The sequence below is a fragment of the Sceloporus occidentalis genome, unplaced genomic scaffold, assembly GCF_023333645.1.
Source record: "Sceloporus occidentalis isolate IW3139 unplaced genomic scaffold, rSceOcc1.0.p SCAF_6, whole genome shotgun sequence".
NCBI classification, from domain to species: Eukaryota; Metazoa; Chordata; class Lepidosauria; order Squamata; family Phrynosomatidae; genus Sceloporus; species Sceloporus occidentalis.
In genome coordinates this window covers 118,174,128-118,194,135 of record NW_028316986.1, presented here as the reverse complement: position 1 = coordinate 118,194,135, position 20,008 = coordinate 118,174,128, and the positions used below count along the sequence as shown (strand labels likewise).

At 41.7% G+C, this 20,008-nt stretch overlaps 1 protein-coding gene across 4 annotated transcripts in view; it reads left to right on the top strand.

Annotated features, from left to right (window-relative positions):
- Positions 1–11,633: 11,633 nt before the first annotated feature.
- The window catches only part of PM20D2 (peptidase M20 domain containing 2), a 28,212-nt gene continuing 19,837 nt past the window's right edge, over positions 11,634–20,008 (top strand). For all 4 annotated transcript variants that reach the window (XM_089530755.1, XM_089530756.1, XM_089530754.1 and 1 more), the window contains exons 1-2: positions 11,634–12,237; positions 14,016–14,164. In XM_089530755.1, the coding sequence (XP_089386881.1) occupies positions 11,695–12,237; positions 14,016–14,164 (692 nt within the window). In that variant the 5' untranslated portion in view covers positions 11,634–11,694. The remainder of the gene's footprint in view (positions 12,238–14,015; positions 14,165–20,008) is intronic.

Below are 20,008 nucleotides of genomic sequence, written 5' to 3'. Positions count from 1 at the left end.
TCCATTTTGAGATGACTTAAGAAGCATGGATTTACATCCCTAGGAGCGTCTTCCCTTGTGTGTGTGTGTCCTCCTATGAACGCTTTTCGCCTTTATGTTTTTGTCCAGGGGTAACCCCCAAGTGTCCTCCATTTTGAGCATCAATAAGAAGCATGAATTTACATTTCTAGGAGTGTGTTTTAGTTTTGATTTTCAATCAAAATTTTAATAAAATTGATTTCCCCCTTCCAAACACGTTCGTTCTCCTTTTTCCAGGACCCGTCCTCCACTTCAGCCTTCTTCTGCCCAAGAGTAATCCCAAAGTGTTCTCCAATTTGAGCATCATTAAGATGCACACATTTACATTTCTAGGAGTGTTAGTTTTGATTTTCTGTCCAGGAAGGATTCCAACAGGCCCTCCATTTTGAGATTACTCAAGAAGCATGAATTTACATTCCCATGAATGTTTTTCACTTTTATTTTCTGTCCAGGAGGGAATCCAAAGTCCCCTCCATTTTGAGCATCACTAAGAAGCATAGATATATATTTACCTGAGGGTTTCCAGCTTTCATTTTGTAAAGTCCTAATTTATATTGAATGGACTCCATTTTGCAGTGCATTGTCCCCCTTTGCAGTTAGGACAGGGTGACCAGGTGTCCTCTATTTCTTATCCTCCTTTGTGGTTATCTGGTCACCCTGTGTGTACATATGTATGAAACATAAATACATCACCAAGATGTATTTCATGTGGCTATGACATTGGGTCACTCTGGGAGGAGGAGAGAGCAAGAGGGCAACATGGCAGCCTCTTCCCCGCTGTGGCGCCCATTCCCTCCTCACCTCAGTGGCTACGGTTGGATGGCACTGAATACACTCATGGATGGGTGGTCCAAAAACACCCATTCTCAACTCCAGAAATGTCTGAGAATGGGCATGTATCTATTTGGATGTGTAATTTCAGATGTGGTGCTGGAGAAGAGTGCTGAGGATACCATGGACAGCCAAAAAGTCAAACAAATGGGTCCTAGAACAGATCAACCTGACCTGTTTGTTCCTGGAAGCCATGATGATTAAACTGAGGCTGTTGTACTGTGGCCACATCATGAGAAGGCAAGGCTCATTAGAAAAGACAATAATGCTAGGAAAAGTAGAGGGCAATAGAAAGAGGGGATGGTGCACATCAGATAGATAGACTCAATTAGGGAGGTCACAGGAATGAATCTACAAGAATAAAGCAGGAAAATGGAGGATAAAGGAGCTTAGAGATTTCTCCTGCATAGGTTCACCATGAGTCCAGGCTGACTCAAGGGCAACTAACAGCAACAAATATTTGTAATTGTTCTTAACTACCTTCGACTTGAACCTCCTGCATAAGAGACCTTCAAGTCACCCTGTCCTCCACTGCTCTGCTAAGCCCCTGCAGATTATGCTCAAGGTTTCTTTGATTGAGTCTATCCCTCTGGAATGCAGCCTTCCTCTTTTCCTAATGCCCTCCACTTTACCAAGTATTACCATATTTTCTAGTGAGTCTTTTCTTCTCATGATACGGCTAGAATATGACAATCAGTCTAGAAATCTTTGCTTCCAGGGCCTGATCTGCCCTAGGACCCATCCATGGTCTTTTTAGCAGTCCATGGTACCCTCAGCATTCTTCTTCAGCACCACAACTCAAATGAGTTAATTTTCTTCCTATCGGTTTTCTTCACTGTCCAGCTGTCACAACTAGACATAGAAATGGGAAAGCCTAACTTTAGTATGTAATGATATATCTGTACACTTCAGGATCTTGTCTACTTCCTTCATAGCTGCTTTTCCAAGTCCTAATCTTCTGATTTCTTGACTGCAGTCTCCACTCTGATTGATGATTAAGCCCAAGTAAGAGATATATGTAACAGAAACTATTTAATTTTAAATAAATAATGTTTTTATAGGTGTTTTATATGTTGTCTCGGTATCACATACATATTAAATGTATTTTTGTCTATTTTATAATAACTCCTGAAGAAGACCAATTGGTGATAAGGCCAAAACACGCTGGGCTTTTAAAGAAATGTTTTTGGACCATCACAAAGCAGGTAGGAATTTATCTCCTTTCATTCTTCCACTGCGAATATGTGCTTTCCAGTTTTTTCTTCTTTTTCAAAAACAGGGCAGAATGCTGTGTGGCTCAGAGGTTTATACTGTTCAAATTAGGCTCTGGCATCCCTAGGTAAAAGGGCCAGTGTAGTATAGTGGTTTGAGTGTTGGACTACAGGCTGCATGTATGACTGCAGAATTAATGAAGTTTAACCTTGCTTTAACTGCCATCCTATGGAGTTCTGGGGGGCCATTCACATTACCTTTTACATCGGTTTTGAAATCGATTCTTGCACGTGAAGTTCATATTGGGCCCGATTCTGTCACAATCCATGTTGAGGCTTGCACAAGGAAATGCCCCTTACCCCGGGGTATCCAGAATCGGGCTAAAATCCATCTTTTCTCAAAAGACCCGGGTTCAGCGAAATATGAACTTGCCCTCGATCATGATCGGGGCAAATTCTGGGAGGGATTAGGGTCAGGGGGCGGGCAGAGGTCAGAGCATTCCCTCCCCTCATCGGAGGGGAGGGGGAGAAGGAGGAGGAGGAAAGAGCCAAAAAAAGGGGAATTGCTGGATGCAAAGGGTGACAGGAGGCAAAAAGGGGGTGAGTGATGGGGTCAATTCAGGGCAGGCCGGAGGGGGGGGGGGCAGAAGAGACCAAGCTTCTGCTATCCATCAGGGACCATTTCCCTTTGATTTTTTAAAAAAAAATTTGGCAAAAAATGTACATGTTTGTAGGTAAAGATATATAGAGATATAGAGATATAGAGATAGATCGTGAGCAGGAGAAAGGGTCAATTCAGGGCAAGTCAGGGCACTATAGCAAGGGAAGCCTCTGCTATCCAGCAGAGACCTTTTTCCTTTGGATTTTATTTTTTTTTAAAATTATTTTTGGCGAAAAATGCGCATATTTGGAATGAATGGCAATGAGAATGAATGGCCCCTTAGAATTCGAATGTAATGTTGCAACTTGGCAAATTGATACAGCTGTTGCTACTGGTTTCAGGGGTAGCCTATTTTTTCCTTTGGAATGACTGCTGCAAAGCAAATGAATGTTAGAAATCGAATGTAATGCTTCTCTTTCCAAGTAGGCAAATTGGAAAATTGATACAGATTTTGCTACTGTCTCTAAGGAATTCAGGGGTAGCCTAGGGAAAGCCAAAAAAAAAAAAAGCATCCTTTTCTGGCATTCCGAGGTGAGGAATTAATTTTATTGTTGTTGTTGTTGTTGTTGTTATTATTACCTGTGTATGAGGCATTCTGGGGTGCCAAGGGAGTAGGATACAGGCTACAGAGATGGCACTAGCTTGCATTTTGGGGTTGAAAATGGGGCCAAGGGCAGATCATAACCTACAACACTGACCCAAATGCCCACAACACACACACACCCCAGAGGTTTTTAAATTTGACAAGTGGTGCCTGGTCTTTTAAAAAAAAGGGAGGGGTGGAAAGCACACTTCTGATGCCCCTATCAGTGCTGGAAACGTCACCTATGACCATCGCGGAACTAACTTTGATTGACAGCCAGGCACCTTCACCTTAAACCTGAATTCTCCAAGAGGGCATTCGTGTTAAAATGCCCCTGATTGGTAGTCAGCACTTGCTTCCGGAGAGATTTGGGAGGGAGCCCCCCGAATTTGACCAGTCCGTTCCAGAGCAATGCCACCAGTGTGAATGAGGCCTTAGATTTGTAGTTTTGTGAAATATTAAGCCTTTTCAAATCAGAGTGTTTTGACAACCCACAATTCCATAGGATGGAGCCATGACAGTTAAAGTGGTGTCAAACTGCATTAATTTGGCTGCAGACAGATACAACTCTGGAGACCAGGTTTCAATTTTGTGCTCGGCCATGGAAACCCACTGGGTGCCTTTGAATGTATCACACATTTTTGGTCCCAGAAAACTCTATGGTAGGTTCATCTTAGGAAATGACTTGAAGGCACACAACAACAATCCCTAGTTAAAAGGGCTCCTCTCAGGTTGCACAAGCTGGCTTCTCCATACACATATTTTTTTGCTTTGTTTTTATGGTGAGAGATGTGATGTTCTTCTTGAGGGAGCTCTCTTGGTTTAAAATGTAATGGTATGAAGAAGGAACAGTAGCTGTTAGATGTGACTGAGGTGACATTAAGTCGCAGAGCCCTAATGCTGATAGTGGAGTTCTGAGAAATTCCCTCAGGAACTGAACTTGAATAGTTGCCAAATGTGTGGGTTTATTTCCATCCTCAGTCAGGAGGTCTCTAGGACAAGAGTAGGCAACCTTGTGGGACTATTTGGATTTTCAGATTTTTTTGGAAGTCTTTAGGAACGATAACATATTAATGGAGGCAGGGGATGGTTGCAAGGAGATGTGGGCAGTCCCAAAATGACTGCAACAAAATCTCATAGTTGCATCCATGTAATTACACATACACCATTTGTCACATAGACAACACAGATCCTTCACACTATACCTACAGTTACTCCCTGGATGGCCCTCATTGGTCTCCCCACCACCACCACCACCACCATTTGCTTTTTCTATACACTTTCTACTGCTGGCTTCTCTAAACTGAAATTTTTTTCTCCCCCATCTCCTTTCTCTCCCGCCTTTGACTTTTCTTTTTATTACAAAACAACAACAACAAAACACACACATGTGGGCTCTCCAATGGCCTTTCTAGCCACTTTTTCTCCTTTTATTGTTGTGTGTCTTCAAATCATTTCTGGTTTATGGAGATCCTAAGGCATACCTATTAGGGATTTTTTTTACACAATTTATGCCAATTTGATTCTGTGCTGGGTGGAAATACCCTGTACTTAGCAGGAACTTCACTTCCAAAAGGGCTCTACTGAATGATACTTTGTATGGGGTTCTATCAATAATAATAAAAAAATACATTTACATTCTGGCTTCCTCTTTGCTTACATATGGTTAATTCTCTCTCTTTGCCTCTTGAGATCAGTGGCATATCTGTTAAAAGTGGATCTGTGTTGGTAGGGAACTAAGCATCTCCAGCTCTTTGATAGTTAAAATGTTCAAACTGTAAGGCTAGTCTTTTTTGTGGGAGCAGTAAAGCTAAAACCTGACATCCATTGACATCCATACTCACCTGGAACATACCTTTGACTGATTATATGATCTAAATCCAATTGTAATTTCCAACCACAGCAGAATGAACCAGTCATTGCGAATCTGGTAAAGCAACATACATTTAAGTTTTATTGATTCAATTTATATACTTTAGTTGGAACTAACATTGGATAGGCCCACTGCTTTTGAGCTGTAGATTCAAATAATGCTAGAAAAGGAACCGAAAGCACTTAGTGTACACAGCAGAGCCTGGCTCTTGCTCTAGTTGGATAAGTCTTTGTAGCCAGTAATCAAACTTCAGTGAAAGCATGGAATATTCATGAAAACTTAAACTTCTCAGGTTGAGGAGGCAAGTAGATTATTGAACAATGACAGATTTAAGATGCAGTGCCTAGGGAACACCTTATATGGGCTCCAAGTATAGAAGGGATCTTTGGACAAAGGGGATCATGATCAGAGAGGTGGCCTCATTTGGAAACCTGTGAGGAAAAATAGACTACAAAGAACAAGGAGCTGTGTGAATGCAATGCATATTGGTTCAAAATAATTAGCCAGAATTCTGGTACAAAATTTGAGCAGCCATTTACAAAAGGTCTATGGCTGCAATTACCCAGCTTCAGTCAACAGCCACTTGTTTTACATTTATCTTCCCTTCCACAGCAGCATGCTGCAAACATCACTGGGAACAGAATGTTTCTATTTTGAACACACACCACAAGCATTTTCTATGAACAGATTAAGCCATGCACACTAAATACTTAATGAGACTTGGGAAGCCTGTATTAAACTTGATCTCCAGGCCCTTATGACCTCAACAGATGGTGATTCTTGTAGACCAATTGCAAGTTACAGAACGTTACACACCCACCAGCACAGAAATACAGATGTTTCTATAATGCAACACCTTTGATAAAAATATACTTTGTTAGATAAACATGATCAGACTAATTGACACAAGATTAATAGCTTGCAAGATTAGTTACTTAAGTATCTGTTGCCTGTTTTTCTTTAAAGTCTTGCATGAAGAAAAAAATTTCTATCTTATTTTTTTTACAGCTGTTGTAAATAATATAAAACTGATCAAATTTGTAGTCCAGAAGTATCTTAAAATTGTGCCCATGTAAGACACATGCTATCAGCCTCAGGGGAAGGCAATGGTAAACCTCCTCTGAACAAATCTTGCCAAGAAAATCCATGATAGGTTTGCCTTAGGGTCATTATACAGTAAGTCAGAAATGACCTGAAGGCATACAACAACAACAGTTGCTCTGTAACTTATATTACTGATTACTGGGAACTGAGCTGAACTGTTTGAGTGCTTGGGTTCAAGTTAAAGCCTTTGTGTCACTGACGTGCAATATTTCTGGATGTCCAGAGCAAGTGTAAGATTATCCTGCACAAGTCACAGTCTTTTCAGGCTCAGAGGAAGGCAAAGGCAACCCTGCTCTGAACAAATCTTGCCAAGAAAATCCATTATAGATTTGCCTTAGGGTCACCATTAATGGGAAACAATTTGAAGGCTCACAACAACACCAAAAAAGAACTCACTTGAAAGTTTCTTTTAAAATGTTTCTTGGGAGTTGCACTCCCACATCTGAAGATGTGCACTTCATTCATGTTATCTGTGCATATTTAATAACAGTACAGGCATACCTCAGTTAACAAAACAGATGTGTTCCTAAGCAGTACTTTTTAACACAAAATTTGATACCAGAGGCAGAAATAACATGAAAGGAATAAGAATAGTTTCCTCCAGCATCCAGCATGTTCTCGACTGGTTTCGATCTTATTTGTCAGACAGATCTTTTGCAGTGGTTGCAGGTGGTCAGACTTCTTCTCCTGTTCCCTTATCTGTTGGAGTTCCCCAGGGCTCTGTTCTGGGTCCCCTTCTGTTTTCCCTCTACACACTGTCCTTAGGTAAACTCATTAGCTCTTTTGGTTTTTCCTACCATCTGTATGCCGATGACACCCAGTTGTATCTTTCCGCCCCTGACCTTTCTCCAAGGCTTGAACAGCAAGTTTCGTCTTGCCTCACAGCTGTCTCGCAGTGGATGTGCCATCGGCGTTTGAAGCTCAACATGTCCAAGACGGAGCTTCTTGTCTTTCCTCCTAAGTCCACCCTTCAACACTCCTTTTCTGTCTCTGTGGACAACATTTCTATTCAACCAGTCCAGCAAGCCCGCAGTCTTGGTTTCATCTTTGATTCTTCTCTGTCATGTATCCCTCAGATCCAGACCACAGCCAAGGCTTGTCGATTCTTTTTGTACAATATTGCTAAAATCCGACCATATCTCTCCGCCTCTACTGCCAAGATCCTGGTCCATGCCCTAGTGATCTCACGACTTGATTACTGTAACGTCCTCCTGGCTGGGCTTCCTCTTTCTCACCTCCGTCCTTTAATCTCTGTTCAGCATTCAGCTGCATGCATTATCACATCTGCCCACCGCTCTGACCACATCTCTCCTGTGTTGGCATCCCTTCACTGGCTCCTCCTCCCTTTCCGCATTCAGTATAAGCTCCTGCTGTCAACGTTTAAAGCCCTCCATGGGCTGGCCCCTCCTTACTTATCAGACCTTCTTTCTCCTCACCTTCCCACCAGGGCCCTCCGTTCTGGTAGTCAAGGTCTGCTGTCCCAGCCCAGGATTTCCTCTGCCCCATCTCGGATTCGCCCCTTTTCACTCGCTGCCCCTCACTCCTGGAACCTTCTTCCCCCGCGAGCAAGAGCCATCACTTCTTTAACTAGCTTCAAAACAGAGTTGAAGACCATCCTGTTCAGAGAAGCGTTCCCAGGCATTGCATAATTGTCGCTTGCTATTTGATGTTCTTTTGATGCCTGTTTTATTGAACCATTTCCTGTATTGCTATGTACTTTATATGTATTAGCCTACTAGCCCCACCACCTTTCCCTTCTCCTTTTATGTCATGTCTTTTTAGATTGTAAGCCTGAGGGCAGGGAACCATCTAATTAAAAAGATTGTATGTACAGCGCTGTGTAAATTTACAGCGCTTTATAAATAAAGGTTAATAATAATAATAATAGTAATAAAAAAGAAGAGCAGCTGAACATGTCTCAAAAAACTTTTTATTCAAAAGTAACAATATAGTATGCATACGTGAATGGAACAAGTAAGTCAGATAAGCCTTACAGAAGTAAACAAAAACTTGGAGGGCATAGATAACCTTGAATGAGTCACACTCTCTCAACCTCAGAGGAAGACAAAGGCAACTCTGCCCTGAACAAATATTGCCAAAAAAAAATCAAGATAGAGTTACCTTAGGGTTGACATAAATTAGAAGCGACTTGAAGGCACACAACAACAACAGCAGCAGCAAAGGGCTCACTTGAAGGCCTCTTGAAAAATGCATACAGGAATGCATTTCTGTTTTATTTCAACATTCTCCTTCTTAGGATTTTCATTTTGGTGGTCAAACTTACAGATCTGTGCTTTTTTAACACACTGGGGTAGCTGGTGAGGCAGGCTGATCTGCTCACAGCAACAGTAGGTTCAACTAGATCAGAATCCCATTCTTACCCACCTCAGACATTAAAACAGTTTACTGCAGATATGCTGCAGTAACTTACCACTGAAAGTCTGTTTCTCTCCAGCTCTCCTTCACCATCCTCCCAATGCTGATGTTGCTAAAATATTTCCAGCTAGATAAAGGATGAGGAGGAAAGGATGAACAGGGCGGGCATAAAAACCCTAGTGGTGCCACTGCTTGATGTCAGAAGCGATTATGTACTACATTTCACTGCTTCCAGCTGTACTATGTCATTCCTATCCTTTTGAGAGCCAAAGTTGAGTTACAAAATGGGAGATGTGAGATGCCCTCCATTTCATGGAAGCGAGCAAGTCACGTACCTGTAGACACACACAGAGGTCCAAAACCCACTGCAGAAAAAGTCCAGTTTGAGACAGCTTTAACAGCCCTGGCTCAATGCTAGGGAATTCTGGGAACTGTAGTTTTGTGAGACATTTAGCCTTCTCTGTCAGAGAGCTCTGGTGCCAAGATATACTACAGTTCCTAGGATTCCCTTGCACTGAGCCAGGGCAGTTAAAGTGGTCTCAAACTGGATTATTTCTGCAGTGTGTTTTGGACCTGGGAATCCCCCTTCCCCTTTCTTACTGACTCTGCACTTTAAGAAAATGCTTGTTTTGCTGAGAGATTGGTTTAGTCTGGCATTTCTGGTCAGCGGTTAGTTTGGCCTCTGATAAGAAGCTTCTGGAGGCCCTATATCTGTTGCCTTGAACCAAGCAACCTTGTCCTTCATTCTGAGGCACCTGGGCACGCACCTAATATATTCTGCTTATCAGCAAATAAACTGTAAATCCTTTTCAAGCAACATTCAGCTCTGAAATCAGTTTGCCTGGTTTACAGGTTGAGTCTCCCTTATCTAGAATTCCGAATTCGAAATATCCAAAAACCAAAATGTTTTTCATGGGTGGCTGAGATAGTGACACCTTTGCTTTCTGATGGTTCAGTGTACACAAACTTTGTTTCATGCACAAATTAATCAAAAATACTGTGAAAGAATTGCCTTCAGGCTGTAGGTACAAGGTGTGTATATGAAACATGAATGAATTTCATGTTTAGACTTGGGTCTCATCACTAAGATATCTCATTATATATGTCTATGTAAATACATATTTTCAAGTTTTATAATGAGATTTTAAGGTTTGTATTTTTAACACATTTTAAACTTTAATGCATAATTGTTTTAACTTTTAATTTTGTTTGTTTTTTAATTTGTATAGCTATACATTTTTTATTTTATTAAATTAAAGTTAAAAGATATTTTAAACAATACAGATTGATAAAGTATTTAATTCCTAATACCCTCTCACCACTCTCTCCCCTCATAACTACCGTTATTATATGTATCAAAATAATATTTATGTTTTAATTTTAAATGTTTACCATATGATCTTATATTATATATTGTGTTCTTTTTCTTCTTCCCTTTATTCTAATTGGTGTGAATTGTTTCTTTTATTGTTTTCCACTTCTCTATAAATTACTGTATTGTGTTTCTTCAATATACATTTTTATATTTATATGCTTTAATGCTTTTGTATTGTTTTTAAATTGTATTTTTCTTTTCTTTTTTTAAAAAATTGTATTGTTTCAAAGTTGCTGTTCACTGCCTTGAGTGAGTCCCTACATTGGGAGAAAGGAGGGATATAAGTTGTTATTATTATTAATATAAAATTATTATTATTATTATTATTATTATTACTCATAAACCTAAATCCATAAATAATATTTATTTATTTATTTATTTATTTTTATCCCTCCTTTCTCCCAAGTTGGGACCCAAGGTGTCTCTCTCTCTCTCTCTGTCAATATTTAAAATGTAAGTGGGAAAACAATTGATAACAATTGGTAATAGGCCTGGAATGATTTAAACAACAGATGTTTTAAGTATGAGGTGTCACAATGCCAAAAGTCTCTTGGCAAAAAGAGTTTTGTTGTTTCCCCTTATCTTCTTGAAATTATTGTATTTACTGTAAAAGGAAATTGATGTCATGATGGTCACTAATTGAGGGGGAGGGAAGTATTGTATTATATAAATCAGAACTCAGTGATTTGGAAGGAGGATCTGTAACCTTTAGTGTTAAATGTTGGTACATGTATGCCATTAGCAGTTAAGTGTGTTTAATGTTTCATCGAAGAAATACGTTGTCATGTGGCCTATTTTATATGGCTTTTTTTAATCAATAAAAATATATTTTTTAGAAATAACCCAAAACTGAAATAACAGAACGAAATGCAACAATTGTTCTTTTTTTGTGTGTGTTTCACAAAACATGCTTTGGTTTTTTTTAAAAAAAAATCTGTTGTATTTAATAAACTTCAATAAAAAAAATAAAATTTTAAAAATGTGAAATGTAATAATAATAATAATAGTTTTATTTATATACCGCTATTCCAAAGATCATAGCGGGTGAACAGCAAGTAAGCTAATTAGTAAGTAAGCTAATTTGCTGCCAACAGTCTGGGTACTCATTTTAGCTTCCTCCTCGGAAGGATGCAAGCCTGAGTCGAGCTTGGACCCTTTTGCTGGTCTTGAACTCGCAACCTTGTGGTTTTGAGTGAATGGCTGCAGTACAGGCATTTTTAACCACTGCGCCACCAAAACATTCATAATTTCACTCAGGCTGCTCCCCCCAATAAGTAAATAAAATAAACAAACAAAATCCAGAGAAAACAAAATAACCCATTTAAAACAGTAAAACATTTTAAAACATAACAACATTTAAAATACACAATGTTAAAAAAAGTAATCTATTCTAAACCAATGTAAGTACTGTATTTCAGATCCCCCTTTGGATCCCAAGCGTTTCAGAAAATAAGGGAGTCACATCCCCACACAAACAAGCAAACAAAAAACTACTCCTCCCATCATGCACCGGGGGAGGGGAAAGGGATTTCCGGTCGGGGCCGCTAACCGAGGCTATATAAGGCTTCCGGACGGCGCGGGTTTCAGACCTTTGCCGGCGTCGGCGAGAGAAGCAGGGGCTCTCCGTCTGCTGTCCTCGTCGTCGAGGGCGCGATAGCTGCCATGAGGCCGAACGAGGCGGCGGAGACGGCTCCCGCGGTGGCGCCGGTGCTGCTGGAGGAGCTGAAGCGCCGGGCCTCGTGCGGGATCGAGGCGTGTTCGGGGCGGCTGTGGGGGCTGAGCCGGGAGATCTGGGGGGCGCCGGAGCTGGCCTACCAGGAGCGTCGGGCCCACGAGGCGCTGGCCGGCTTCTTCTCGGGCTGCGGCGGGTGGCGGGTGCAGCGGAGCTACAAGCTGGAGACGGCCTTCCGGGCGGAGTGGCAGTGGGGCCCCGGAGGAGCAGGAGGCGGCGGCGGCGAGGAGGAGAAGGAGGATGCTGCTGCTGCTGCTGCCTCCCCCGAGGCCGCCTCCTCGTCCTCCTCCTCCCCGGGGCCGGTGCTCCGCGTGGGCTTCCTCTGCGAGTACGACGCCCTGCCCGGCCTGGGCCACGCCTGCGGACACAACCTCATCGCCGAAGTGGGCGCCGCCGCCGCCCTGGGAGTCAGGGCCGCCCTCCAGGGGACCCAGCCCCAGCCACAAGGGGGGCACCCCGCCCCCGCCGTCAAGGTGAGCCCGGGGACGGGGGCTCTGTCGCTTGCATCAGGGGAATAGCTAAATACTTAGGGAGCTGGGGGTGTTCAGCCTGGAGAAGAGAGGGCGAAGAGGTGATATCATGATGATAGCCCTGGTTAAATACTTGACAGGATGTCCTATTGAGGATGCTTTGATTGAGAGTTCCTGCATGGCAGAATGAGGTTGGGCTGGATGGCTCTGCCTCTCCAGGACACAAAGGAGACCGCCCCCGGGGTCCCTTCTCTCCCCTTCCCTTAGAAGAGCCCTGGAGGATGCCTCCCCAGGGACACTTTAGGCCTCCTCACCACGGAGGAGGAGGAGGAGGCAAAGCAAAGTGGAAGGAGGGCACTGGAGGAGAAGAAAAAGGGAGGACGGAAGCTGTGAACCACTCATAGGAACCTAAATCCATGCTCCTTAGTCAGGCTCAGAATGGAGTGCGTTCAAGGGAGAAAGAATGGGGGGGGGGCATGAGCAAATCAGAGCTAAAAACACATAAACCTATGCTCCTTAGTCCTGCTCAGAATGGAGGATGTTTTAGAATTCCTTCTGGTGGAGATGGAGGACAGGGCCTGGAATAAGGGGGGGGGAGTGTGTCTGTGTTGGGAGGGGTCTCAGCCATTCCAGGCCAGTAGGAAGCAACCCCCCCTTCTCCCTTTGAGGTCCCTCCCTGCCCAGCCACCTTGAAGGCTGCCCCCAGATTGACCAGATGTGCCCTCACTTCAGTGCAAATCTTGCCCACTCCCCCATCACAACCATTTTTTCTGAATCCCAGTGGCAGGTTAGCACAATATCCCTCTTCCCCCCCCCCCCCCAAAAAAAAGGAGACTTGTTCAGAAACCCATCTGTCAAATCCATCCAGGGTGACCAGAGGTCCTCACCACAAAGGAGGACAAAGCACCACAAAGATGGAGGGTATACAAGAAAATTGGAGGATGTTGCCAAAATTAAAAGCCTAGAAGCACTCATGGAAATGTAAACCTGTGCTGCTTAGTCATGTTTAAAATGTAGGACCTATAGGAATTCTTCCTGGGCAGAAGGATGAAATAGAGGACAGGTCCTGGGAAAAGAGGACATTGACTCACCCTGGCTGTACATCCCATCATAGTCATGGTCCCGACCCTGCGGGGCAAGCTGATATTCTCACTTATTATTGCCCAGGGCACGGGAGATGGTAAGCTGGGGAAACTTGTTGCTGTTTGCCTTCAAGTCCTGTCACAGGGTTTTCTTGGCAAGATTTGTTCATTAGCAGGTTTCCTTTATCATCCTCTGAAGCTGAGAAAGTGTGACTTGCCCAAGGTCATCCAGTGGGTTCATATGGTTCAGCCTGGGTTTAAACTCTACTCTTCAGAGTCATAGAGCAAGGCTCAAAAGACTGCACCATGCTGATCCTTGAGGAAATGGTCACCTGGTGTGAGAGCATTTTTCAAGAAGTTTTTACTGAGGTCCATTTTTTGTAGAGTGAAAAGCTTCTCCGCTGCAGGCAAGCCAGATATTCAAACTGAGGAGGAAGTGATTTTTAAACCCTTGTTTTTCCTGAGGGTCCCTTCCCACCTCCAGCCATCCCCTCTCTCAGGTGATTCTCATTTGGTTCAACCATCATGGGTGCCTCTGGAGTACATAAATCCTTTAATTATAAAGGGGTGGCTTTTGGGGGGCTATTCTCTACTACCTCATAAAGGGCTTTTCATATCACGGTTTCCCACACATAGACACTTTTTATCCCTCCTCTCATTTATGACGCCCCTGACCGCTTGTGACCCTTCCCCTTTCAGATCATAGTCTTGGGCACTCCTGCTGAAGAAGATGGAGGCGGCAAGATAGATTTAATTAAAGCCGGGGCGTTTGATGGGCTAGATGTGGTATTCATGGCTCATCCCTCCCAAGAAGATGCAGCTTATTTGCCAGATGTAGCAGAACATGAGTGAGTAAACTGCAACGAGAGGTGATGTCTGCTTTTCCTTTGAGTGCCTTCTGTTTGTTTGGATTCTCTTTAGCAGCTACATTTTGTTTTTGTTTTTTGAATGGGGGGCTGTCCTGCTTGGAATTCCCTTCTATTTTGGTAATTCTGATGTCATCCCACCAATCCACATGATGCTTATGGCAGAGATTTTCTGTCCTGGCCAGCTGTCAGTTTCCCTGGAGGTCCTCACTGACAAGGCCAAGGCTTCTCGTAACTGGGTTTGGCACCATAGTGCTGCTGTTGAGACCCCCACTGTCCCAGACATATTAGTGCTAACTGCTAACCAACTGTTGATGAGGTGCAACAAGGTTTAGGCTTAGGCTCCTTTGACGTAGTGAAGGACAGATTCCTCTCTTCCCTGCTGGGTATTGGGCATAGTGAGAGCAATTTTCCTTTGCGAAGCTACTGTGCCTTCCCCTCAGATGGCATCAGCTTTCACCCAGAAAGGGACACAAGGCTTCTTGCAAATGAAAACATTTTAAAAAACATAGTACTATGAAAACAAAACATCAAATAAAAACAATATGACATTATATATATTAATAACTACAGTATTCACCCCATATAACAAACACTCCATATAAAAGCCATCTCATTATATATTAAAAGCTTGCCTGAATAAAACTATTTTTGCATGGTGACAAAAGGCAAGCAGGGAGGGGGTCAGCCTAGCTTCCTGTAGAAGGCACTTCCAGAGGGTAAGAACAGCCACTGAGAAGGCCCTTTCTCGTGTTCTCAGCAGGCAAGCCTGCGATGATGGCGGGACCAAGAGCAAGCCTTCTCCTGAGGATCTTAGGGCTCTAGCCAGGTTTGTATGGGGAGATAACAGTCTCTGAAATAGTCTAGACCTAAGCTATATGTTGGTGAACATTTCCCCATAAGAACAGGAAAGTGGGAGTGGTGGTAGAGAATAGGCACTACTATCTCCAGTCATGGTCGTAATAGAAAGTGGTATATTAATGATCAGAAGCAGGAATAGCCACTTCTTGAGAGAGAGAGGAGATTGTGGGAGTTAGAGTCAACGAGGGACTGTATGTTCTCCATCTCTGTTTCGCGGTAGGTAGCCACTCTTCTGTTTGTCCTTCTGTCTCTGAGCAGCACAGGAAAGGAGATTGGCCTTAAACAAGGAATTCCCAAGTGAGTGAGCAAGAAAACAAAAAATGTAAACTCCTGCCTACTTGAACAGTTATGAATGCTTTCTGACTGTCTGTTTCTGGATGTCAGCATGGAGACTATGTTTAGTCCTTCCAGTATAGAGGCAGCAGCTATCACAGCGTCCAGTCTTTTCTACCATGAGAGCACATTCCCATCTGAAAGGGAGCACATCCACAGCCCTCTACCTCTGCCTATTTCTTCACCCTTGGTTTCTTGGGGGTGCACTACCAAAGACTGAACCAGAGCCTTGAAGTCTGAAAAATTAGTTTTTTGAAGTCATCATTAGAAATTTGTTAGCTTAATTTATTGCCACTAGCAATAATATTTGAAATTGTTTAATTAGTTGAATTAATACCAATTAATTTGTTACTTTAGAATAGGGGTGGGCAATTGTGGAAGGTGTGCTCCCCCAGTGCACCTGCTCCTGCAATAAATAAATATGTTTTGTTGGCCACAAATGCCTTCTAGGATATGAGGGCATTCTCAACATGTTTTGGGGGCTTTCTGGGCTCGTAGAAGGGCCATTTAGGGTCATGTTTTGGTTTGGAAATTTTTTACAAACATTAAAGGTTGAGAAAAGCTGTCCTAACAATTTATTGAGTTAAGTCTGATTATTGATCTGTTTGTCTCCTCTTTTCTTTCCACCTTTAACTACTTGTATGCTTTACTCTTTCTTCAGACATCTTGTTTGTTATAGAGTAATGTAAAAATTTATAATGAATTATATATGTATTTCAGATAGATGATACTAATCCATGGTAATTGTAAACCTAAATGACTGACTCTAAATATCAGTCAATGAATCAAGCTGGATAATTTTTAATCAGAAATGTGCAGAACTGAATCAGTACATCCTCGCTGCCTCTCTACACCCAATCAAGGGGTGTTTTCTTCAAAGATCAGTGGTATAGAACATATTTTTTCATGCAAAATCTGTTAATCCCAAATGCAACCTGTGGAATATCCTGTTTAAAAGCTGTGGTCCCTAACATGACCACTCTTCTACTATTCTAGGTAGGGGAGGGGAGGTCATAGGATTTAGCTAGGTGTATCTTGCCTTCAAGTTCCAACCTTACCAAACTTCACAAAATATGTGAATAAAAAACAGATTGAGAGGGATGAGGAGAGGAAGTGGAGAAAACAGGGATGAGGTAAGGAAATTTTTTTCTTAGTTATCCAGGTGCCCAGCACTGTGTGAACACTAATAAACCCATTAAAAGAATAAAGGGTTCTTTGTATTGCATTCCAGAACTCATTATTTCTCTTCTTTTCCATTTGCTTCATAGATTTTCCCCCTTGCTTATTTTTATTGCTTCACATTTCTTCTGTCTTTGGGCAACTATTTGGACTGTCTCCCTCCTTCATAAGAATACCAGGAAGCAGCAAGCAGATTAGCCTTTGCAGCATAACAAGGAAGCTAGCACAGAGCCACATGATGCATTTTCTTCAGTCCCAGTCCTCCTCTGCGGTTTTTCTGTGTCTCTGAGATGTGTCTACAGACTGGCATTATACGCCAGTGTGGGGGCATGGTGTAGGCACGCTGGCTTTCCCCACATCAGTGACACACTGTGCACCCAACCGCACGGCATGGGGCGTCACAGCACTCCATTGGCACAACTTTTAAATGTTCTGAGGCAGAGGAGTGCCCAAAAGCTGTTGCGGTTAGAGTACCATTTCTGTGGTGTGAAATGAATCCGTTTTTTGCACCACAGAAAGGCCAGCTTGGGTCCGCACTGTGCAGTTGCCATGGCCTCAGTCTGGTGAGGAAAGGGGTGGCACAGAGCTGTCTCGTAGGGACCGTCTGTTGAGCCCCTGAATCTGGCAGAAAAAGAAACATCTTATTCCTAAAGAATTTTAACGATCTAAATTAATTCTTTCATTAAAGTGTAGCATTAATTCAAATCTTAATCAATAAATCTGAGGAGTTGAACTATGTTCGGTGAATAATGAATTTAGCAAGTTAATAAGTAAGCGTTTTTCCATGCTATGGACTGGACTGACTGAGGAAGAGTAAGGAAGCTTTGGGTGTCTCCGAAGTTCCCCAGTAATCTGGCACCTGATCCGTATCTGATCCTGTAATGTGACCTGTCAGAATGTTTTAATTCTACAAATATCATTTTTGTTACCTCTTTCATCCTCAGATTTGGGTTTCAGGGCAGATGGTGTAACTGGCTGGATTTCATGCAGGGTTCTGCAGATGCTAAGCCTATTTTTTTGTATTTATATTAATATGTATTTTCTAGATAAAGTAGACATGAACTTGAGAGGGGTGTTGCTAATGTCTACTTGAACTCTGAATATCTTTTTATTCAAGATACCTTCCCAACTTTGGTAATCTTTTTAAACTTGGCTACACAAATAGTCAGGTAGTTGTAAAGCTTTTAAAATTTGGGAATACCCCCCCACACACACACACACACCAAGATTTTCTGCCTGATGTTGAATAGCTTTATGAAACTGCCAGCTTTTATTAGCAAAGTGGATGCTGCAGCTTAACAAATTAATCTCTACCCCCTTTTCCAGTTTTCATTTTACCTATCTAAATTTATCAGTGCATCAAGTGTAAAGGGACATATTGGCTCAGCAGTTAAGACACTGACTCTGACGACCGGAAGATCAACAGGTCGGCAGTTCTAGACCCAAGTGTTGTGTGACAGAGTGAGCTCCTGTTATTTGTCCTAGCTTCTGCCATTTGTCCTAGCTTCTGCCAACCTAGCAGTTTGAAAGCATGTAAAAGTGCAAGTAGATAAATAGGTACCACTTTGGTGGGAAGGTAAGAGTTCTGTTCAGTTATGTTGGACACATGACAATGGAGTCTTTGACAACACTGGCTCCCTCAGCTTAGTGACGGAGCACCACCCCCTGCAGTCGGACACGACTTGACAATCATGTCAAAGGGGAAACCTTTACCTTTTATCTTTATCAGGTGTCAACTACTTTCTATGATATTAAATATAGTTATACCCTTATTGGCACTAGGCTTGCCATTACTTGTATAGCGAGTTTTTCTGCAATTGTTATATTAGAAGCACTTGATATACAGTCCTGCTTCACATGATCCTTAAATGAGTTTGTTTCAACTAATTTCTGATGTTCTCATTTGGAAACTCCAGAAATTAGATCTGGTGTTTACCTGGAATATAAAACTGAACTCTGATGTGACTCAGGGCTGCATAGTTGAGTATTAACTTTGGCTTTATAGTCATATTTAGCAGTGTCTGTATTTAAATGATGTTTCTGTAAAACTGGCACATCACAAAAACATAGATTTGATACTCATGTAAGATTTGGAATTTTTCCAGCCTGAATGTAGTATACATTTCTTACCTCAGATATTATTTGGTGAAACTTCTGAAATGTAAACAAAGCTAGGATACAGGATTTGTCATGCTGAATGATATACATTTCCAATCCAGTATTCTTTTTTACTGTGTCTACATGCCAGTTTATTCTTCATAAATATTGTTGTATATTGCTCCAAATTGTTTTTACTTAGTAAGACTGGAAATAGGATATTTTAATATGCATGGCCTTTTATGATAACCTGTTTCTTTTCACCACCTAGTGCCCACTAGCTTATATGTGTCTTTCCCCATCATGTATGACTTCCCCATTTTTGAAGTGAACTTCTTGTTGACTACTTTAGAAGGCACTGAATGCTTCCTCTTGCATTTTTGGAGAAAGAAATTATTCCTCTTAGCATCAGGGATGTTATTATTTTTGAAGAAGCTTATTACAGTGACTACATTCACACTTAATGATAATCTAGCATTATTCTAGTTTACAGTGAGTGGTCTCTATGCTGTACATGCATGCTGATTACTCCCGTTTCATAGGAGCAACTAAAACAAACCAGTAATCAATAGTTTTTCTTAACATACAAACTCAGGATTCTGGATTGTTACTCTTAAACCATGATTCATAAGTCTGTTGTATATGGCTTGTGACTGATCTGCTATCCTGGTTTGCTTGAGAAGAACCATGATAAGTTACCCATTTCTCGTTTTATCTGCTTATTTGAGAGGAGGAGCAAACCATTTAAATTAGCAATAAATTAGAAGCAGACAGGCTTTGTGTATGCTGCTAACTTACTGGCAGCCAAAGTAAGCCAGTAATGTTGACTTACTGTTATGTGCAGTTAATCAGTTCAGTGTTGATTAAAAAATGAGACTAATTACAAAATTAATATTTTTAATATTTTTATCTTTAGGCATGCTTTGTATTCTTGGCTTCCATGTGCCTGAATTTATTAACATATTACAAAATGTATTAGTAAATGGATTTATTTAAGGAATGTATAGCCTGTCTTTTACATCTATCCCCAAGCAACTAATAGGTTTTTTTAATGCAGCAGCCAATAAAAATAAGTTTTTTTTAAATAAAAAGATATGGAATTAAAAGTGGGATCAGATATGTGAAATTGCTGTTAAATCATACAGGTTGAGTATCATTTATCTGAAGTGCTTAGGACCAAAAATGTTTTGGATTTCAGAGTTTTTCAGATTTTGCAATGTTTGCATGTATGTAATGACATACCTTGGAGATGGGACCCAAGCCTAAACATGAAATTCCTTTATGTTCTATATACACTTTATACACATAGCCTGAAGGTAATTTTATACACATTATTTTTTAAAATTTGTTCACAAA